The sequence below is a fragment of the Chiloscyllium punctatum genome, chromosome 1 (genome assembly GCF_047496795.1).
Source record: "Chiloscyllium punctatum isolate Juve2018m chromosome 1, sChiPun1.3, whole genome shotgun sequence".
NCBI classification, from domain to species: Eukaryota; Metazoa; Chordata; class Chondrichthyes; order Orectolobiformes; family Hemiscylliidae; genus Chiloscyllium; species Chiloscyllium punctatum.
The window spans coordinates 68,007,185-68,031,594 of NC_092739.1; the positions used below are offsets into that span (position 1 = coordinate 68,007,185).

Here is a 24,410-nt window from a genome sequence, read left to right on the forward strand (position 1 = left end):
TACATTCTTCTAAACCTCCAGCCCCTTACCTAATATTAATGCCCTTGTCATGGATCCCTCCACCAAGGGGAAAAGTTTCTTTCCATCAATCTCTATGCCCCTTATAATTGTTTTACAACTTAATCATGCCCCTCCTCAATCATCTCAGCTCCATGGAAAACAACCCCAGTCTAATTCAATCTCTCTTCATAATTAAAACTCTCCAGCCCAGGCAACGTCCTGGTAAATCTCCTCTGCACCCTTTCCAGTGCAGTCATTCCCTCCTACAATATGGATTCCAGAAATGCCTGCAATACCGCAGCTGTGGCCTAACCAACAGTTTCAGCATAACGCCCTTGCTCTTAGACTCTCTGCCTCATCTTATAGAGACAGGTACCCCAAGTGCCACCTTAACCACTTTACCTACTTGTCCTGTTGCCTTAAGGGAGCAGAGGACATGCTAACCAAGGTCCCTCCAATCCTTGGTGTTTTTTAGGGTCCTGCCATTCATCATTTATTCCGTGGCCTTGATTGTCCTGCCCAAGTGCATCATCTCAGACTTATCCAGAATAAATTCCATTTGCCACTGATTAGTCCACCTGACCAGCTCATTCCTATTCTCCTCTAAGGCTATTCGGCTCACAATTTACCACACCATCAATGTTTCATATCGAATGTGCTGATTACCCCTCCTACATTCAAGTCATAATCATTTATGTGTACCACAAACACCAAAGGCCCGAACGCTGATACCTGGATAATCCCAAAGCAAATCAAAGGACTGCAGATGCTGGAAATCTGAAGCAAAACAGAAATTGCTAGAGAAACTCAGCAGGTGTGATAGCATTAGTGCAGAAAGAAGAGTTAAGATTTTGAGTCCAGTGACCTGAAGGGATCCACTAACAAAGGCAATGACCTAGTGGTATTGTTGCTGGACTGTTCATCCAGAGATCCAGGTGATGATCTGGGTTTAAATCTTGCTACAGTAGATTGTGGAATTTACATTCAATAAAAAAATCTGGAATTAAGAGTTTAATGATGACCGTGAATCTATTGTTGATGGTTAGGAAAAGCCCAACTGCTTCACGGCTGTCCTTTAGGGAAGGAGACTACCATCCTGGCCTACATGTGACTCCCGACCCACAGCAATGTGGTTCACTCTTAACTGCTCCCTGGGAAATTAGGGATGGCAATAAATGCTGGCCTAGTCAGTGATATCTTTATCCCATGAATGGATGAAGAAAAACTTTCCAATGCATGCATCAAGTTCCACGTCATGGTGCAACAATCATGTACAAGTGCAAGGTACAAAGTTAAATCCTACTCCAATGCCTTGAGTTCACTCCCATAGCTTTACAGAGCAGAACAATCAACAAAAGAGAAAGAAATAAACATGCTGACAAGAAGAAAGCTCTATTTTGGTTACAGCTGGATACTTTTAATACTTTCACAAAATAGATTGCAGCCGTTTCCACAATATAGATGTACTTACTTTGCGGTTCAATGTTTAAATGTTATGTAATTGAGTCATGTGAGTTCTCACAGAGTTCAAGATAAGATCCTTGAACTTCGTATGCTTTCTGCTCTCTTTGGCATCATCACATTAGAAAGGTCTGCATCATTTTGCTATGATACACTGTATTTTTCAAAAGGTGAGTGCGAGTGCGCAATCAGAGTATGTTGGGAGCCTATGAAGGAGTATTATCAGGACAAACAGCCCAATCAGTTGTTGTAATACTAACATACATAGATTATGTAGGTCCAGGTAACGTATTTGCTTATCACTCTGCAAGCAACAGGCTCAGCACAAGTGTTATTTAAAGGGCTAGGCACCCAATTTGTAGGTGTGGTTGTTTATTTTAAATAAATTAATCAATCAATCAATTCTTGGGAGTCTGAAAACAGAAAGGCAGTTTATCATTGACATGAGGGAAACTGGATGAGCTGGAAAGTAAAAGGTCCAAGATTAGATCATCAACAATTTGCTCATCATGGCTGATAGCAGAATGAGGGTGTTCTAGTAGTAAAGAAGGAATATAAACCAAGAATACCCCACCATCCTTAACACTAATAGTTATTCTGGATGTCATTGGGCCCCGTTAGTTTGGCTTGATTTCACCTTCTGTATAGCTATTACTTTTTTTTAATTATAATTCCTTTCTGCCACTTTGGTTACTGATAAGAAATTAATGAGCTCGGAAGAGGTTAACTTGACTTCTGACCTTTACATTTGCGTCTTCTCGCAATCATGAAATGGGAATGAGCGAAACAAGGCCTCTTGGCTTTATCCAGTACCACTAAAACATTTTTTTTATTAGATTAGATTACTTACAGTGTGGAAACAGGCCCTTTGGCCCAACAAGTCCACACCGACCCGCCGAAGCGCAACCCACCCATACCCCTACATTTACCCCTTACCTAACACTACAGGCAATTTATCATGGCCAATTCACCTGACCTGCATATCTTTGTGACTGTGGGAGGAAACCGGAGCAAACCCACACAGACACTGGGAGAACGTGCAAATTCCACACAGTCAGTCGCCTGAGGTGGGAATTGAACCCAGGTCTCAGGAGCTGTGAGGCAGCAGTGCTAACTACTGTGCCACCATGCCACCCCATTTGTGTGTTGTTTCCAATCAGTTTGCAATTGCATGGAGCATTTCTTTGTCAAGTGAGTCTAAGCAGAGTTACATTGATTGGTTAACATACTTTGTGTGATTATGACTAAAATAAATTCATTATGAAATGTTAATTTCCCTACTAATCTTATACCCCATCTATCCTGTCAATCCCATAAGAAGTTTGCATTTTTGAATGTAGTTACTTCTCGTTCTCCTAAACTTTGGAGATTAAAGGCCCTATCTGCAATCTTTCCACATAGAACAATCGCTCCATGCAAGGAATGAGTTTGTTTGACCTTCATTGCTCTCTCTCTATGGTAAATATACCTTTCTGAAGGCAAACTGTGACATTACTCCAAATGTGATGTCACTCTGTATAATTGCAGTAAGACATCTTTCCTCCTATATTTAGATCCTCTTGTAAACAAACGCCAAAATAATATCTGAAGACAGGAAGTTTCCATAGTCCCATAGACGGTTCTTTCATTAGAAGGAGATGAATGGTGGTGAATTTTAACCTGAAGGTCTCCAAGTCTCAGGCAAGGTTGAGAAGGTGGGGCTTTTATGGTGACCTCAGCTGATGTTGAAATTGAACCATTGCCATTGGTGTCGTAGAGTCATAGAGATGTACAGCATGGAAAACAGACCCTTTGGTCCAACCCGTCCATGCCGACCAGATATCAGAACCCAATCTAGTCCCACCTGCCAGCACCCGGCCCTTATCCCTCCAAACCCTTCGTACTCATACACCCATCCAAATGCCTCTTAAATGTCGCAATTGTACCAGCCTCCACCACTTCCTCTGGCAGCTCATTCTATACACATACCACCCTCTGTGTGAAAAAGTTGCCCCTTAGGTCTCTTTTATATCTTTCCCCTCTCACCCCAAACCTATACTCTAGTTCTGGACACCCCCAACCCAGGGAAAAGACTTTGCCTATTTACCCTATCCATGCCCCTCATAATTTTGTAAACTTCTATAAGGTCACCCCCTCAGCCTCTGACGCTCCAGGGAAAACAGCCCCATCCTGTTCAGCCCCTCCCTATAGCTCAAATCCTCCAACCCTGGCAACATCCTTGTAAATCTTTTCTGAACCCTTTCAAGTTTCAGAACATCTTTCCGATAGGAAGGAGACCAGAATTGCATGCAATTTTCCAACAGCGGCCTAATCACTGTCCTGTACAGCCGCAACATGACCTCCCAACTCCTGTACTCAATACTCTGACCAATAAAAGAAAGCATACCAAATGCCATCTTCACTAACCCATCTACCTGCGACTCCACTTTCAAGGAGCTATGAACCTGCACTCCAAGGTCTCTTTGTTCAGCAACACTCCCGAGGACCTTACCATTAAGTGTATAAGTCCTGCTAAGATTTGCTTTCCCAAAATGCAGCACCTCATGTTTATCTGAATTAAACTCCATCTGCCACTTCTCAGCCCATTGGCCCATCTGGTCAAGATCCTGTTATAATCTGAGGTAACCCTCTTCGCTGTCCACTACACCTCCAATTTTGGTGTCATCTGCAAACTTACTTACTACACCTCTTATGCTCACATTCAAATCATTTATGTAAATGACAAAAGTAGAGGACCCAGCACCGATCCTTGTGGCACTCCACTGGTCACAGGCCTCCAGTCTGAAAAACAACCCTCCACCACCACCCTCTGTCTTCTACCTTTGAGCCAGTTCTGTATCCACATGGCTAGTTCTCCCTGTATTCCGTGAGATCTAACCTTGCTAATCTACATCATAAATCAGCCATCCAACTAATTAAGCTAACACACCAACAACATGCCATTGGCCACCTTAATGGCTTGCTGTACTTAACTTTTGTTGACTCATGAACCAGGACCCTGAAGTCCCTTTGAAGTTCAGCACTTAACAGACACTCACTATTTAATATAAATGTTTTATTTGTTTCTCCTACCATAGTTCTGAACCTCACATTTCTCCAATTGTGTTCCATCTGCCACATTCTTTGCATTGAGGTGGTGCCAGACCAGAGGAGAATGGCAAATGCAACATCCTCATCCAAGATACTGGATGCCAGTTAGTTTAACATCAGTAATTAGTAAGGTTTGATAAACAGTCCTCCTCTAGCCCTCTTGTAGCTACTACTTACTACTAGGAGTTCTGCTTTCATGCATGTTTGTCTATCTATGCCATCCATGCACATCTCAGATTTCAGTTGCTCAGTGACAGCTGTCTTGTGTCTACGCTCGTGTTGGTGCATCTTTCTGCTGTCCTCCACTTTATCCTCAGAATTGAGAAGGTGTGTAGCTCAGAGTTTCTGGATGTAGGTTTGCTCACTGCGCTGGAAGGTTCATTTTCAGATGTTTTGTCACCATACTAGGTAACATCTTCAGTGAGCCTCCAGAAGAAGCAGTGCTGATGTTTCCTGCTTTCTATTTATATGTTTCAGTTTCTTTGGATTGGTGATGTCATTTCCTGGGGTTCCAAATATTGAACTACAGAAGCAATCATCCCGACATCCACAAACTAAGCTGCATCAGAACATTATTTCAACGAACCATCACACACTGCAGCACAGAAGAACTACCCAGAACAGAGGAAAAATCACCAATACATATTCAAAGCGAATGGGTACCCAATGAACATAGTCCACCAATTCCTCAGCAACAAACCCAAACAAGCAGACAAAACGCATTCAGAAACCTTAGCCACTCTCCCTTACATCAAAGACATCTTGGAAATGAATGTTAGTCTATTCAGACCCCTTGGCGTCACGATAGCCCAAAAACCCAACAGCAGCTAATGAAATTGAAAGACCCTACACAGACAACAAGCAAAACTAATGTCATCTACAAAATACAATGCAAGAACTGTAGCAAATGCTACATTGGACAAACCGGCAGAAAACTAGCCACCAGGATACATGAATGTCAGCTAGCCACAAAACAATATGACCCTCTCTCACTCGTATCCTTACATACAAATAAGGAAGGACACTACTTCGACTGGGACAGCACATCCATCCTAGAACAAGCCAGACAAAGACACGCATGAGAATTCCTAGAGGCATGGCATTCCAACCGGAACTCTATCAACAAAGACATTGACTTGGACCATATTTACCACCCCCTGAAACAAAGAACAGGAAATGACATCACCATAGGAAATGACATCACCAACCCAAAGAAACCCAAACATGTAAATAGAAAGCAGGAAACATCAGCAGTGCTTCGTCCGGAGGCTCACTGAAGATGTTACCTACTACAGTGATGATCATCTGAAAATAAACCTTCCAGCTCAGCAAGCAAACCTACATTCAGAAGACAATCTCTGTGGCTTTTCACCTCTGAAGTGGCTGAAATGCTGACATTCTGGATGATGATAGAGATTTTGTCCTTGCAACGTTAAGCACATCTATACTGAAATTCTATATGCAGACAATAAAACTAAACAGCCTTCTTAGCATCTATATTTCAGGAACCTCTATTTTCTTCCACAGATGTTTGTTTCCCAGCTCTCTCAGGCATGCATTAAAATGGATAGAATGTATCATCATTTGAGTCTTTTCCCTTCTTTCAACATTGAGTTTGTTGTTAATGCATCCTTTTTCTTCAGAAAATTACTTCTGGGCACCTGTCTTTTTATGACCTTGATATCTAAAGTCTTCTATTATCATTTGTCCTAAGTAGACAAACATATCCGTTTTGTTACTGTGTGGCACCGTCAACTTCGATTGTGACTCTAGTTTTTCCATTGTATTCCTTCTGATTACCATTGACTCTGCCTTTTTTTTGTGTTCATTTTCAATCCACGTACTTTTAAATTTTACTTTATCTGTGATGTTTTGTGAGGCCCCTCCTGATACAGCAAGTAGCATCGTGTCATCAGCGTACCACAAGTTTGTTCTTGCTTTCAAGTTTTACTGCTGAAAGCACCTTTGATTCTCTGAATGTTTGTTCTGTTTATTGAATAATTTTGCCAACAGTTGAGACTCTTGGTACACTCCTCTCTTCAGTTGAAACATACCCAATTGTCTATCTTCAAACCTGTTGTTTGTTATTTGGTCCCAATATAAGCTGTAGATCAATCACAGTTTATAAGGACTTTGTAGAAAGTGATATTTCACCAAAGGTCTGTGCCAGTGCAATTGTTTGTTGTCTTTTTTAAAATCCCTAAGTAATTTTGATCTTGGGATGCAAAGTAAAATTCCAATATTTTCTGATTATTTGCCACTGCTTCAAGTGTGGCATTAATGAGGATGAAGTAAATCATCTGTAACATGGCACATGCTAATAGAATGGACAGACAGCTGTAATATATGACTGACAGGTCTGTAGTGGTGTATTTTGGTAGGAGGGATGGGAAGAGACAAAATAGACTTAATAGCACAATGGTAAAAGAATATGCAGTGGCAGAATCACCTGAGGGTGCACACACTTCAATGTTTGGAGGTTGCAGAACATATTGAGAGAGTGGTTAGTAATACATTTAGGATCTTGGACTTCATAAGTAGAAGCATTAAGTGCAGAAGCAGGAAAGTTATGATGAATCTCAATGAAGCTCTGATTAGACCCTCACTAAACTATTGCATATAGTTCTGGTCATCACACTTTAGGAAGAATGTGAATGTCTTTGAGAGGGTGCAGAAAAGATTTACCAGAATTTTTTCAGGAATGGGAGGTTTTAGCTACAAGATTTGATTTGAAAAATTAAGGCTGTTCCCTTGAAGCAATGGAGATTGACAGGAGATTTAATTGAACCCAAAAGCTTTGAATCTTTTGGATAAATTAGACAAAGAAAATCTGTCCTCCTTATTACAAGGACTAACAGATTACTTAAAGGTAAGAGATGAAGGTGAGTGTGAAGAAGAATAGTTTTGCACAGCAAGTGGTAATGACTTGGAGCCTGCAGCTTATGAGGTTGGTGCAATCAATGATTTCAAAAGGAAATTGGGTTGGCAGCTGATGAAAATAAACGTGCAGGGGTATGGAGTGAAGTTGTGCATGGGTTGGCCGAGATTTCTCCCCAAAGAAGTGAAAGCCACCATAGTCCCAGAGAACCATAGGCTGTTCCCTCATAAGAGAGACAAGTGACTATAGTGTGTTTTAACCTCCTGAGGAGTGAGGTTGAGAAAGAGGGGCATCTATTGGTGACTTCATCAGGTATGAGAACCCATACTACTAGAAATTGTGATCGACTAGGAGCTCAATGTTAAACATAGCCAAACTCTTGTTGATGGGAGATAGCTGGTTCTAAGAAAAATTCATGAGAGATGTGGCTGTTTCATGTTTTATGCAATTACTTTTTCAGTAGTTTGCTCATGCACTTTTTTTTTCTAGCTATGTTTCCAGATACAATTGAAGGCAGTCAACTTGCTAGCTAACTTAACTGCTTAAAGTTCTTGTATAAAAGTAATACATCATTGGTTGGCCTGATAGTTCTAGTATGGCTGTGATACTCTTTGTTATTGAGGATCACAATGGCAACTTATGGGGAGTTCAGTTTTTCCTTGAACCTGGACATTGCAATTCATTGCTAGGACTTGTCAATGCGTAAACTTTATCTGTTTGTTTGGTTATGTTATTATTTACCCTGACAAAACCAGGCATACTGCGGGAAGCACAAATGGTATGAGTAGGTCTGGGAGAGTATATGTAGGTGTGAACAGGACTAAGGATGCCATGGAGGTTGGGAGTTGGGAGTGAAATTGGCCCAGTAGAATTAGAAGTTTGATAAGGGAAACATTGAAATCACTTTAAAGCCCTTCAGTGAAAACAACAAATACTGGAGATCACTGCAGGTCAGACAGTATCCATGGAGAGAGAGAGCAAGCTCTCTTTAGTCCAGCTCAGACGAAGAGCCATCTAGACTCAAAACGTTAGCTTGCTGTCTCTCCATGAATGCTGTCTGGCTCACTGTGATCTCCAGAATTTGTAGATTTCAGCACAGATTCCAGCATCTGCAGTAATTTACTCCTATTTAAACCTACTTGTAAACAGCTGTGAATACTTGGAAAACTCTTAAAAGTACTTGGGTAAACAGTAGCCCTCCCAAATTTATTTGTTGATTGTTGCATCCTATAGCTGGGAGAGGAATCCTGTCTGTTTTAGCGTATAAAAAGGTAAGACTGTAGGGTCGGCAGTGCTTTCCTTCACTGTAATTTACTTCTATTTACTTGTAGGATGAAAGGAACCAAATCTTGACAGCTTACCTTTGGATCCGACAAATCTGGTTTGATGCTTTCCTCAAGTGGGACCGCGACAAATATGATGGGCTTGATGCTATCCGAATACCCAGTAGCTTTGTGTGGAGACCTGATATTGTTCTATATAACAAGTGAGTTGGAATCCATTGCTTTGTCAACAATTAAAACATTTCAACTGTGTCTCATTTCCAAAGAACTTAATTTCTATAAACACAATTGGATGTTTTTGAAAATTGTGATATGTGAAAATATTGATTTACAATTTTAAAATGTTAACATTTAATCAATCGTTGGAACAAAGTCCTGGAATTCCCTCCCTAATTGCATTGTGGGTCTACCTACAACACGTGGATTGCAGCAGTTCAATAATGCTGCCACAGCCAACAATATACATGTCCACAAGCAAATAAGAAAAAAAAAATCATAAATATAAGTCACAATATAATACTCAGATTCTGATTTCATTACATTCTGGCATTACATTACAGCATGGACAAAAGATCTTAATTCCAGGCGTGAGGTGAGGTGAGAATGACTGCCCTTCACATCAAGACTGCATTTAATCAAGGTGTCAAGGAAACCTAGCAAAACTAGTCAATGGGAACCATGGGAAAAGCTCTCTGCTGATTGGAGTCATACCTAGCACAAAGAAAAATGGCTGTAGTTGTTGGAGATCAGTTGTTTCACCTCCAGGATATTTCTGCAGGAGTTAACCAAGATAGTGTCCAAGGCCCATGCATCTTCAGCTGCTCCATTAATTAGCTTTCTTCCATTGCAAGATTAGAAGTGGGGATGTTCACTAACAACTACAGAATGCTCATTACTATTTGTGACTCCTCAGACACTGAAGCAGTCTATATCCAACTGGATAATATCCAGGTTTGGGCTAACAAATAGCAAGTAACATTCATGCCACAAGTGCCAGGAAATTACCATCTCCAATAAAAGAGAATCTAACTACTATCCCTTGACATTCAATGGCATTGCCATCACTGAAATTCCAATTATTTATATCTGGGGAATATAATTGGCCAGAAACTGAACTGATGTGGTCATATAGATACTGTGGCTATAAAAGCAGATCAGAGACTAGGAATCCTGCAGTGAGTAACTCACTTCCTAACTCTCCAAAGTGTATCACCATCTACAAGGTGCAAATCAGGAGTGTGATGATATACTCTCCATTTGCCTGGATAAATGCTGCTCCAATAACATTTAAAGCATGCTACCATTGAAGACAAACAGCCCACTTGCTTAGTACCAAAGTGTGTCCGATCTACAAGATGCACTGCAGAAATTTGCTAAAGAACCTTGTTTGGCACCATCCAACCCACAACCACTTCTACCTGGAAGGACAAGGACAGCAATTATATGGGAACACTACCACCTGCTAGTTCCCCTCCAATCACAGTCTGACTTGGAAATATATCTTCGTTCCTTCAGCATCATTGGGTCAAAATCCTGCAATTTCCTTCTTAACAGCATTGTGAATCTAGCTACAGTGCATGGACTGCAGTGATTTGTGAAAGCAGCTCACTTCTACCTTCTCAAAGATAACTAGCAACAGACAATAAATGCTAGCCAGCCAGCAATGTCCACGTCACACATCCCACGAGTGAATAAAAAAAATTCTCCCTTTATCACGTATAGGCCCATTAATAACTCTTCAATCTTTGTTTATTTTAACTGCTTCATATATCTACACCATCAGCAAACTGAGAGCAGTTTCCATTTTTAATGGTCACATAAATATATTTGACCATTTGAATTTTAATCGATTTTCTTGAAAAAAATGTAATATATTGATTACTATTTGATCTTATTCATATTGAAACTTCAGTAAATAAATTCTAATCTGATAACTATTTTTAAATACCATCAGACTAAAAATGTAGTTATGTTAATGTTGTATGTTTTAAGGTATGAATGTTAAAGTCTCCATTCTGTTGTCTACAATACAATTAGCATCAGTAGTGGACCATTCAGACCCTTGAACCTGTTCTTCTATTCATAGAGTCATAGAGGTCTACAGCACAGAAAAAGGCTATTAAACCCATCGAGTCTGTGCCAGTTGAAAACAACCACCTAACTGTTCTAATCCCATTTTCCAGCCCTTAGCCATAGCCTTGTATGCGTTGGTATCATAAGTGTCCATCTAAATATCTTTTTAAATGGTATGGCCTCTGTCACCCTTATAGGCAGTGAGTTCTAGATTCTCACTACCCTCTGGGTATAAAATGCTTCCTCACATCCCCTGTCAGCTTCCTGCCCCTAAACCTAAATGAGTGAGTTACTCTTCGGAGGATTGATGTGGACTGGTTGGGCCGAAGGGCCTGTTTCCATACTGTAGGGAATCTAATCTCATAATCATAACTAAAACTGTCAAGGCCAGGCAGCATTGTAGTAATAACCTTAAGTGCCCTTTCCAGTGTGACAACATTGCTCCCATAATGTGGATTCCAGAACTGCACAAAAAACTCTAACTACGGTCTAAATAACTTTGCACACAGTTCTCTCTTAACCTCCCTGCTCTTAAACTCTATGCATTGGCTAATAAAGGCGAGTATTTAATATGCCCTCTTAACCACTTTATCTACCTGCCCTGCTACCTTAAGGAACCACTTTATCTACCTGCCCTGCTACCTTAAGGAACTGATATCCTTACCCAGATATCATCTACACAGTAATCCTCAAAAGAAGGTCTTCATTTTACATTTTTAACTTATTGATCCCATGTGTAATGATCTCATTCCTAGCACCATTCAATAAAGCTGATTCTGTAAAGATCAGTTGAAACACTCGGCCGACAGTTTAGCAGTGAAGATGAAAAGTTCTGCTATTTGTTTAAAAGAAGCAAATGAAAAACTAATTTCATAGCTGAATCAGGCAATGAGTAGTTTAACAATGGAGACCAGGATAGTGCTGGTTTGATCCCTGTTCTGTCCCCAATCAGTGATAGCCAGAACTCTGATAATTGACACAAGCACTGACCTCAGCACCCTTAAATAGATATAGAAATTAAAGATACATTGCCTCTGGAAGGCAAAAAGATCAGGCTTGACACGCATTTTTCATACTTGAATAGTTGACTTGGATGTGAAGAAATTAGACTATGGGATCATGGGTCAGGTTTTCATGGAAGACTGCTTGAGAAATAATAGTTTTGCAAAGAAGAAAAGCCTTCATTAGAGAATGAGGGAGGGTACAAAAAAAATCAAAGAGTAAAGTTAAAGTAGTTAATTTCTAGATGGCTGTAATAATTTGTATTGATGAAATTATTCAATACCTTTTTCTTTAGCTATATTTATCTTACTGAATAGACCTGTGTGTAACTGACTGCTGTGGGTGCTTTTGGTAACTTGTTATTTTAGAGCTGATGATGAATCTACAGGATCCATGGAGACTAACGTGGTGTTAAGATATGATGGGCAGATTACGTGGGATTCTCCAGCGATTACAAAGAGTTCCTGTGTAGTGGACGTGGCCTACTTTCCATTCGATGATCAAAGGTGCAACCTTACATTTGGCTCTTGGACCTACAATGGAAATCAGGTTGACATCATTAATGGACTTGACAGTGGAGATCTAACTGATTTTGTGGAGAATGTGGAATGGGAAGTCCATGGAATGCCAGCGACAAAAAATATAATAACATATGGGTGCTGTTCAGATCCTTACCCAGATATCACCTACACAGTAATCCTCAAAAGAAGGTCTTCATTTTACATTTTTAACTTATTGATCCCATGTGTAATGATCTCATTCCTAGCACCATTAGGATTTTATCTACCAGCTGATTCTGGAGAGAAGGTGTCTCTTGGTGTGACTGTGCTTCTGGCACTGACTGTGTTTCAGCTGATGGTTGCAGAAAGCATGCCTCCATCTGAAAGTGTTCCACTGATTGGTAAGTGAACAGCCTTGAGCTTCTTAACCATAGAATTCAGGAGCATGGTTAGGCCACTGAAGCCTCTTGGAGCATGTCTACCATTCAATAGTAGAATATCACAGTGGATTTTCTATCTTAGTGCCTTATTCCTGTTTTCTTCCTGCACCCCTTGATGTCTTTACAATCTCAACATTTATATGTCTCTTTCTTGAATATATTGAGTGACTTGGCTTGCATAGCCTTTTGTGGTAGAGGATTCCACAGATGCATTGCTGTTTGAATAAAGAATATTTTTTTCTCTCTCAATCCTAAATGAGCTATCCCACATCCTGAGACTTTGACCCCTGGTTCTAGACTCCCCAGCCAGGAAAAAACCTTCTCCCTACATTTAATATGTCCAGCAGCCATTAGGATTTTATATTTTTCAGTCAGAATCCCTTTTATTCTTCTAATCTCTAGCAAATAGAAGCCAGTTGAATTCTTTCCTCATACAACAGTCTGCCATCCCCAGTATCACCCTAGTGAACTTCCACTGCACTCCCTTATGGCAAGTATATTCCTCCTTGGGTAGGGAGACCAAAACTGCATACAGTACTCCAGGTGTGGCCTTAACAAGGCTCTGTATAACTGCAGTAAGATATTTCTACATCTAAATTTGGGTCCTCTTGCAATGAAGGCCAATATACTATTGGCTTTCCTAATTGCTTTCTACACTTATATGTCTACTTGGCTGGTATACAAGGACACCGAGATCCTTTTGTATAGCTGTATTTCCCAATATATTACTATTTAAATAACTGTTACTTCATATTTAGCCACTTTCTACTACATCTGCCATGTGTTTGTGCACCCACTCGACTTGTCTAAAATACCTAAAAGCCTTCTAAAAAATCTCTACCCCATTCAGTTTTGTGTCATTGGCAAAGTTGGAAATATATTTGGTTCCCTTGTTCAGGTCATTCATACGTCATATACTGAAGCACTGATCCTTGTGTTATCCAACTAGTCACAGCCTGCCACCTCGATTAAAGGTCCATTTATACCCACTTTTGTTGCCTGACTGTCAACAAATTCTCAATCCATGTCAACATTATCCCCTATTTCACGCGCTTTAATTTTGCCCACAAGCCTCTTTTGTGAGACTTTATCAGAAGACTTCTGAAAATCCAGAAACATCACATTTACTAGTTCACATTTATCTATTCTACTAGTTGCATTCTCAAAAACACTCCAGATTTGTTAAGCATGATTTGCCTTTCATAAAGCCGTGCTAGCTTCAGTTAATGTTTTCCAAGTCTTCTGTAATCATGTATTTTATAAGACATTTTCTCCATTGCTAATGTTAGGTTTGCTGGTCTGAAATTCTCTTTATTTTCTCTCCCTCCCTTTTTAAGTAGTAGGGTTACACTTGTCATTCTCTAAGCAGCTTTAACCCCATTAATTTCTTTATCACTATATTTTCTTAATAATACTGATTTCCTTCAATTTGCCCTTTTCACTAGACCCTTGGTTCTTCGGTACAGTTTGTGTCTAAACAAGCTTTCTGTCAAATACCTGGCAGGGCTATAGAAGTGGGCAATGGGTGCATGGTTACGGAATTAACATAATCCAGAAGCTCTGAGTTGATTACCTTATTCTACCAAAAGATATAAAATGCATGTATAAGACAATGAAGGTGGAAACTGTTCACCTGAAAGCAATTACTTAATGATTGCATTAATGAAGAACAACTTCCTGTCCTGTGCCAACAGGCAATATAGTATGATTCGTCCCCAGTTTAGACACTTCTCATACTAATTCTATGAATTGAATTTTGATATAAAGGGCCTTGTCATCACTATTTAATATTCATGTCCTTGTATATCTATTGTAAACCATTGCTTTTTCACTGGGGGTATTGGTCTGAGCTGGTTTTGATTTGGGTTTGGGACATGTGGTGGGGACCTGCAATCACCATACTAGAGATCCATTGGGCACTATATTCCCTGGATTCAATAAACCGAGACCCCTAAAATGTACTCAGCTGCTGCCTCAGTTTCTATAATTGGGCCTTATGTTGTTAACAACACTCCAAATACAGCCTTTGCATCTTCCACTTTTCTTTTGTGCTCTCTCTTCCGCCTTTTCCACCTGAAACAAACTTCCAGTTATCTTCTTAAACCCAAAACCTTTACTTTTTTGTAATATATCTAGTCATTGATTGGATTCAACTATTATGTCAGTTACTCAGACTCCTGCCTGACTTGCCAGAACTGTCAGTCCAGTGACCAAGGATTATGATTTTCACAATCTCACACTAAACACAACACCTTTAGTGGGAATTTTAAATAAAATGGTTTAAATTAAACCAAACAGTTACTGTTGGGTAACAGATACCCTTAAATAGTAAATCTGAGTTGAATGTAATATTTGACTAAGTTTTCTTGCTTGCTTAAATCGGACTTTTCCAATATGCAATGTTTGTCTTCTTGAACATTCCTGTGTGAGATGCTTTCAAATGTTTATGTACAAAATACAGGTTTTGAAAGGGATCATGCATTATTTGCTTCTGGATTGGTTCATTGGATGCATAGTTGGTTGTTAGCTGGTTAATGTTTTGCCAGCTTTCATTGGTTTATCAATAAAGTACATAAGGATTTCTTATCCCACTCTGATCAATGTTCTGCAATTAACTGTTCTATTTCAGTGTAAATGTTCCAGTCAATTCAGCAGTAACATTGCAATTAACAAGTATTCCTTTAATTAGCAAGTGTTGTATCTATATGGTTCCAATTTAACTAACAATGCTGTAAAATTGGCCCTCTTGTGGGAAAGTGCTAGCATTCGTACCTTTGAGCCAGGAAGTCTGGGTTCAAGTTTCACATGCTGCAGAAGTGTGTAATAACACCTCTGGACAGATTGATTCAACAAATGTTTTAAAATGATCTGAACACCCAGCCAATCTGCTTACCCTGTCTTTATGCTGATATTTGTTGCACACCTTCCTTTACTTTTACCTTTTCACTTTCCCATGAGCTCTCCATGTTCAGCCTGGTTTGTATTATCAACTTGGCATTCTCTCTCTGCACCTTAGACCCACCAGCTTGATAGTTTCAAGATTAGAATAATGCTGGAAAAGCACAGCTGGTCAGGCAGCATCCGAGAAGCAGGAAAATCAACGTTTCGGGCAAAAGCCCTTCATCAGGAAAGCTTGATAGTTTGTCTATCTTGAGATAGCTTTGCTTGAAACCAAGTTTCACCATAGTCAACATGTGGCAAGAAACTGAGAAGTGCCTTTTAGCAGAAACCCTGAAAGGAATTCATGTCTTCATGAAAGATAGGGCAGAAGTAGGCAATGACAACGTGGATGGGTATATGAATAGGAAGTGTTTGGAGGGATATGGGCCGGGTGCTGGCAGGTGGGACTAGATTGGATTGGGATATCTGGTCGGCATGGACAAGTTAGACCAAAGTGTGTCTTTCTGTGCTGTACATCTCTATGACTCTATAATTGCAAGTAAAATATACATATTCCTCAAGATTTATTTTCTATTGAAGGAATGGAGGAAAGAAGTATTTCATCTGACTATGGGAGTCGTTTGAATATTTTTGTTTTGGTAGATTTGCACATAAACAGATCATTTGGATTCAATAGAATGCATGAAAACAATACATTATACATACTGCTTGCAGAGGAAGTGGCCATGAATAAAGTCACCTTTTCTTAACTCTGCACGTTCTTAAAAAAACTCATTCAATTTTAGTTCTGGTATGAAATCATTAAACCATTCCAATATTTGTTTCTGTTTATTCCTCAGGTAAATACTACATAGCAACAATGACAATGATCACTGCCTCCACTGCACTAACGATTTTCATCATGAATATTCATCACTGTGGGCCAGAAGCCAAACCTGTTCCAAAATGGGCAAAAGTGATTATATTACAGTACATGTCAAAGATCTTTTTTGTGTATGACATTGGTGAAACCTGCACAATGGTGCAAAAGAGAAATGGAAAGAATCACTATCCACTACGGATGGATCATTCCAAAACAAACGGAGAATTTGGAAATGATGATGATTTAACACTAAATGCACACCTTTCTAAAATATGCCCCAACACCATGCTGAAGGATGAAGCTACTCTGTCTGTGATACCAATGCATCGGTGCCCTGTATGCAACCAGAAAGTACCGAATGGACATTTTGATAAAAGTATCAGTGATGGTTGTGTGAATGAAGAAGGTCTAAACATGCCCTCTTGTTTCCGTCATTTACATCGTGGTAGGGTGGCAAAAAATATTGAATTTATAGCCAATTGCTTTAGAGAGCAAAAAGCAACCAATGCTAAATCTGCTGAGTGGAAGAAAGTGGCAAAAGTAATGGATCGCTTTTTTATGTGGATTTTCTTTGTCATGGTTTTTTTTATGAGCATTTTAATTGTAGGAAAGGCAACGTAACTTTATTTTCACATCTAGTATAATTTTAATTGTTTAATCATAATTACTAGTCTGGCATATTGGTAGTAGCAAAGTTTAGTAGTGGATACCATTTTAATTCTCAACTTGTTTAGTCAAGTTTTACTTTAGTTTTGTGAACCTGAATGTAGAATCCATCTGCTCTCTACAAACAATTTAATTCTATAGGTACTTTGGTCCTTTAGATGTTAAATCTTGTTTTCATAATGCAGGACTAAATTATTTAGTTAGTTGAAACTTTGTAGGAGGTGTAGAAAATAGCAGTTTTCTTTGCGAATTCTCAAACCTGCGATTCCAGGAAACATCTGCTGAAGCCGTTACATTTGCTAAACTAAAGTTTTTTTGCAGGTCTGTTCACTACTGTGTACCTTATGCAGGTGTTGCTGCATAACTACTTCTATAAATGCATTTGGATTTGTCGCTTGGGTCTATTAAGTGATGTAATGGTTGACCGGCCCAAGTAACAATGATCTTCTTTCCTATGATCAGACCTTATTCCAAAATCAACCTTGAAGGCAAGTACAACCAAAGTTCTCTTCATCACCATTCATCATTTCCTTCACTACTTCATATTCACCCTATCTCAAAGATAAACTCCTGGGTCTTTATGCAAATTGAGCCCATTGTTTAGTTGCCTCTACATTGTCTTCTGCTGCCCCTTGATATCCAGCCTTCTAATCCCTCAGCTTCCATCCTACACTCATCAACCATAAAAATTCTCATCTTCAAGAGATCCATCATTTGTTACTTTTGTCTTTCTTACTAACATTGTGACCCTTGTGGATTTTGAGAACAAATGCACTTGCCAGCCTCTCTTTAAAAACTTAAGTGTCAACCATCTTCTCTGGTCACCCACCTCCAACACACTTCCTCCACCTCAACCCCTCCATCTGGCCTTTAACCTGTACCCAACTTGTTCATTGAGAACTGTTGATGTGACATCAATCACCTTAATTTCTCTGCACTTCTCACCAATTAGAACCTGTCTCCAGTTGAACTGACACTCCATGCTGTCATGTCCAATCCTAACTTATCATCAAGCCTGTTTACAAGGGCAGTGCTATTGTTGTCTGGCATGTTGAACTCTACATTGCTCTTTTTTGGTACAATGTTAGTGTCCCGAACTTTGAGGCAAGAAGTCTGGATTCAAGTTTCATGTGCTGCAGAGGTGTGCAATAACATCTCTGAACAGGTTGATAACAAACTTTAAAAAATGATCTGAACTCCCAGACAATCTGTTTACCCTGTTCTTAGTCATTGTATATCTTCCTTTTATTTTTATCTTTTCACTTGCTCACTCAGTTCTCTATGTTCAGTCTAGTTTGTATTAGGAGCTTAACATTTTCCATGTGCACCTTTTTAGAGATACATACCTTATGGAGGCTGAGCACCAACTCTCAGATATTTCTTCATATCTCTCTCTGGGCCATTGTGTCCATGACTGTCAGCAACCTTATCTCATCTGGGGATCTCCCCATGACAGCCTCCTAGTTCAGAGTTTCCCAACCCCAGACAGTCTACTTCTACCTTCTTCCCAAAATCTACAAACTGGGCTGCTGTTGGGCAGCACAGTGGCTCAGTGGTTAGTACTGCCACTTCACAGCAGCAGAGACCCAGGTTCGATTCCAGCCTCTAGTGTCTGTCAGTGTGGAATTTGGATATTCTCCTCATGTTTGCGTGGGTTTCCTCTGAGTGCTGTAGTTTCCTCCAACAATCCAAAGATGTGTGGGCTTGGGTGGATTGTCTAATGTGTGGCCTTAACTCATATGTGCTGATTCTTAAAAAAAATCCAGTTTGGAGCCCATGCCAGTGTTGACATGATTTGTATAGCTATTGGTGAATGCAAAGAAATAGGGTGCTATTTGGGAGTTGCCGTTAGGTTCCATTACAGGTAATGGAAGTATGCATGCAGATTGGTAACCTTTTCGAGATCAGCAAAAGATTTCCAGCGTCTCCAAGGCTGGGCCTTGAATTGATCCTGGGTGGCTAAATTAACAGGAATTACAGTAAGCAGGCAGTAGCAGACATTTAATTCATGACACTTCAAAAATGCATCCCATTAAGGAGGAAAGATTTTGAGAGGGTAAACCAACCATTCACCAGAATGTTGCTTGGGATGGAGCATTTTTTAGCTATGAAGAGATGCTGGATCAGCTTGTTGTTTTCTTTTGGGGTAGAGAAGGGACCTGATAGAGTTATACAAGATTGAGGGGTAGTGACAGAATGAATAGAAAACAGCTGTTCCCATTAGTTTAAGAGTCAATAACAAGGGAGCTTAATTTAAAAGTAAAAGGCAGGAGGTTTAGAGGAGATTTAAGGAAAATCGTTTTCACTTCAGAGAGTGGTGGAGGTTTAGAATGCACTGCATAGGGGGGTAGTTGATCCTGGATACCTCACAACATTTTAAATAGTACTTGGAAGAGCATCTGAAGTGTCATAAACATTCAAGGCTATGGGCCTGGTGCGGGAAAGTGGGATTAATACGGGTAGTCGTATATTTTTGGCAGTACAAACTTGATGGGCCGAAGGGACTCTTATGTACTGTATGATTCTCTGAACCATGGTGTACCAAGAAAGTTAAGGAGAGTATAAAGTTGAAAGAAAAGACATTTATAAGGAGTCAAAGGTCAGTGATAGCTTCAAAGACTCAGATAAGCTCAGAATTCAGCAAAGGAAGACCAAAACAATAATGGTGAGAAAGTAAACTATGGGAGAAAACTAGTGATGAATATGAAAATTGACAAGAGCATCTTTAAATATATAAAAAGGAACAGAGAGGTCATAGTGAACCTAGGCCTCTTAGAAAATGACGCTTGGGAGATGGTTATGAGGACAAGATACTTTAAACATTCCATTAATCCTAAATAATACTGGGGAGGAATTAAGTCCCATTGCTGGATCAAAATAGTATTAAACAAGCTAAAGGCAAAAAAGTCACCTGACCATGCTGGCTTGCATCCTAGGATCCTAAAAGCGATAGTGTTGCAATTTTCCAAAAGTCCTTGGATTCTGGGGAAGTACCAGATGATTTGAAAATTGCTAATCTGACACCCCTAGTCAAAAAGGGAGGCAAAAAGCAGATAACTATAGGTTGCTTAGCCTCCCATTTATTGTTGGAAAAAGGTTGGAATCCATTATTAAGGAAGGATTAGCAGAACATTTGGAAATCATAATCTAATCAACCAGAATCAGCATAGCTTCATGAAATGGAAATCATGTCTGGTTAATTTATTAGAGCTTTGCCTTCACAAGGAGGGCAAATAGTATGTGTTGTATTCCAGAAGGATATTGACAAGGTACCTTGCAAAGGGTTGTCATATGGGAAGGGCCCATGGTGTTGGAGATAATGGATGGAGAATTGGATCATGGGCAAGAATGTGGAGTAGGGTTTTTTCAGGTTGGTGACCTGTGATAAATGGGGTTGTACAAGATCAATACAGGGTCACCACTGTTTACAATATATATTAATGACTTGGAGAAAGGAAGTGAATGTACTGTAGCCAAATTTGCAGATGAAACAAAAATTGATGGAAAGGCAGGATGTGAGAAGGAGACAAACAGTTTATGGAACTGGTGATAAGTTACATAAGTGGGCAAAGAGTTGGCAAATGGAATATAGTGGGAAAATGTGAAGCTGTTCCTTTTGGAAAGGATAACAAAAGAACACAGTATAATTTAAATCAAGGGAAAACTGCAGAAAGCTGCAAGACAAAGGGACTTCGGGGTATGTGTACACAAAATACGGAAAGGAGATATGGAGTTACAACAGATGATCAAGAAGGCTAATGGAGTGTTGGTCCTTATATCAAGGGCTTTGGAGTATGAGTACAGAAGTCCTACTGCAACTGTACAAAGTGCTGGTGAGACCACATCTGGTATACTGTGAGCAGTTTTGAAAAAAATATTTTTTCATTGGATGAAGTCCAGAGGATGTTCACTAGGATGATTCCCAGCATAGAGGGGTTGTCTTAGGAGCAAAAGTTAAACAGGATGGGGCTGTAGTCATTGGAATTTAGAATGAGAGATGCTCTCTTTGAAACATTAAGGGGCTTGACAGGGGAAAGCTGAGAGAATGGGTGAGTGTAGGACAGAGGGCACAGTCTTAGAATTAAGGGGTACCCATTTAAGAATGATAAGGAGGAATTTCTTTTTTGAGGGTTGAGCATCTATGGAACTCTTTGCCACAAAGTGCTGGGATGCAGAGTCTGTGTACATTTAAGGCTGAGATAGATAGGTTCTTGATCAATTGGGGAATTGAGGGTTATGGGGAAAGGGCAGGAAAAAGAACAGGAGGGTGTCTGATCAGACATGATCCTGTTGGATGGCAGAGAAGGATTGAGGAGCTGAGTAGCCTCCACCTCTCTTCTTCACATGCATGCAGACATGCATAAGTCGTTGGGGTGAATTTGCAGATTTGTATTTGCAGTTATATTCTATTTTGTTCAAAAAGCACACAATCTGTCGGCAGTCAGTCCATGTGACCTTTTATAAATTCCTACTTTGGAAATAGAACCGGTCTGACTCAAGGTTGGAATACAGACAGACTCTAACCTCACACCTTTAATGCATTGTCTGTGCTGAGATGTCACTTTTTTAATATAAAACCTTAAGTTATCTCGGGAATATGACTTGAAAGAAGTTCTGGGATTTTCATATTAATGAATCAAAACCTGCAACCAATTCTAAGTGATTAAAGACTTGACAGCAATCTAGGTTTGTTCAATACATCGCAAAAGTTGTATGACATTTTGATCTTTTACTATAAATTCTGTGTCCTATGAGCCTGTCCCACTAGCTACCTGACAAAGAAGCAGTGCTCTGAAAGCTTGTACTTCCAAATAAATCTGTTGGACTTTAACCTGATGTTGTGTGATTTTTAAGTTTAGGTGATTGTGTCCTGTCCTTTACAATGAATTCACATGTCAGCTGAAGGCAAACATTTTGCTACTTTATCATTAGTTAATTATTAAAGCTGGGGCTGATGCACATGAAGAAGTTGACATATTAACAATTTATGTTTGTAAATAATTATTTGCAATATATAATTCACACAATTTCTATCTTTTATTGATCTGCAAGTGAAGGCTATAAATTGTTTTTAGCCAATGAATATTGGGGTTCAATAATGAAGGAAGATATGTTGTGGTAGGTATCAATGATAATTTTACAAAATTGTACATATTGCAAGTATGTTCAAGTGCTTCAGATCATTTTTTGTCCATTAGATATATCCAGATTACCATCTGAATTTTGCAGACTACACATCGATAGGGGTATAAATTTTCAAAATTCTACAAATTCCAAAATTCCAAAAAAGCTTTTCTTCCTCCTTCCATTTCTGGTCACAAATTCTATTACTTCACCTTTACTTCCAGGTCAGTTCTTCAACATTTCTTCAGTTCTGATTAAAGGCCATTGACCTGAAATGTTAACTGTTTCTTTGAGCATGGACATGCTAATCTTTTGTGGCAATCTCTATTTTCGTTCCTCTTTTTAAGTATCTTGGACTGTTTTGTGGTAAGAAAGACCTGACATAAATAAATGCTTTGTTGTTAGAATGTCTTTTATAAGTAAGGAACTTTATCATAGACACTTCAGGAATTGCTGCTCCACATATCAGCTCTCTGACTGGTTAACTGTAACTGAACTGAGTGAAGTCAGTTGCCTTCCACTGACTTTCCTGATGTAAGTGCAACTCCAAACTCCTCTTTTTTCCAGAGTGGGACTTCCCATGAAAAAGTTATATTTTTTAAAAATTGTCTTGCAGAGTTATGGATTTTGTATTGGGAAATTACTTCAGGACAATATTATTACTTTGATACAGTCCCATTATTAGCACAATACTGTCACTTTGAAAGTTCTTTAGTCAATGGCAGAAGCTTAAGCCCATCATCCAAATAGGTATTATTCAGAGCCTGTTGATCTGTAACACCACTGTGACTTGTGTCCTGGACATCATTGGAACTTCCATCTGGTTTCTATCCGATGAGGAAGAGAATGTGAAACTGCAAAACAATAAGGCAAGGTGACATAATGAGAATGTTAATATATAAAACTAGGCCTCTTACTACTCACTATTGAGACTTATTGCTCTCACTGGCCCTCTTGCGTGATTATCCGTTTTCTTGCCAGTGACCACATTGGTCGATGGCTGGGAAGATTTCCTCTTAAATTTCTACTCCCTAGTCAGGGTTCAGCTGTCAATTCAGAAACAGTTCAGGTGAGTTTGCTTAATAATTTTTGTGTGGCCAGCATTTGCCTCTCTGGATTGTGCCCTCCATCTCTTTTAATCCTAAACTGCATGCGCAGACCCACTGAGGACCTGGTTGATTACTCAGAGCCAGCCCTCTAACTGATCAGCAAGATACCTGCCTGAACCCTAAATTCCTTCAGGAAAGACCCGAGGTGGGTAATGATATTTCTTCACCCAAAAGAGAAAATGCTGGAAAATCTCAGCAGGTCTGGCAGCATCTGTAAGGAGAGAAGAGAGCTGACATTTAGAGTCTAACTGACCCTTTGTCAAAGCTGTGGAAGCAAGACTTAGTAAACACCTTGTCTAACAGAGAGAAAAGGAAAGCAGTGAAGGTGGACAGGGGGAGAGAGACAAACGAAGGTCCTGTCGGAGAGAAGAGCAGTACTTCTTCAGGGTAGGCATTCCTGGAAGAGAGGTGGCAGTGGGTTAAACATTGGATAAAAGCAAATTACTGCTGATGCTGGAATCTGAAACCAAAAGAGAAAATGCTGGAAAATCTCAGCAGGTCTGGCAGCATCTGTAAGGAGAGAAGAGAGCTGACGTTTCGAGTCTAACTGACCCTTTTTGTCAAAGCTCATTCATCTTCTACCTCGTGGAAAGGGAAAGATGGAGATAAATTCCAACATGGATACAAAGGGAGAAACTGGCAGAATGACCAATGAAGGCAGAGTTAAGATAATTTTAAAAAGATCACAGGGGAAGAAAATAGAATGTGCAGTGAGTTGTCATGACCTGGAATTCACTTTCTGAATGGGTTCTGAATGCAGCTTTAATAGTTTCAAAAGTGAATTAGTTTAATATTTTAGAGGGGAAAATTGCAGGGCTACGTGTTAAGAGCAGATTGTGGGTAAGATCCTGGAATCCATTGTGAATGATGAGATTTCTGAATACTTGAAAGTGTGTGGTAAAATAGGCAAAGTCAGCATGGTTTCATCAAGCATGGTTAGGTCATGTCTGACAAACCTGCTAGAATTCTTTTGAGGAAGTAACGAGCAGGTTAGACCAAAGGTGTTATCTGCCTGGACTTT

The 24,410-nt window shown here is 39.6% G+C and overlaps 1 protein-coding gene across 1 annotated transcript in view; it reads left to right on the forward strand.

Moving 5' to 3' along the window:
* The window catches only part of chrna9a (cholinergic receptor, nicotinic, alpha 9a), a 34,111-nt gene extending 12,159 nt beyond the window's left edge, over positions 1 to 21,952 (forward strand). Inside the window, exons 4-6 of the mRNA XM_072567854.1 lie at positions 8,761 to 8,915; positions 12,156 to 12,688; positions 16,468 to 21,952. Of these exons, the coding sequence (XP_072423955.1) occupies positions 8,761 to 8,915; positions 12,156 to 12,688; positions 16,468 to 17,111 (1,332 nt within the window). The 3' untranslated portion in view covers positions 17,112 to 21,952. The remainder of the gene's footprint in view (positions 1 to 8,760; positions 8,916 to 12,155; positions 12,689 to 16,467) is intronic.
* The last annotated feature ends 2,458 nt before the right edge of the window (positions 21,953 to 24,410 follow it).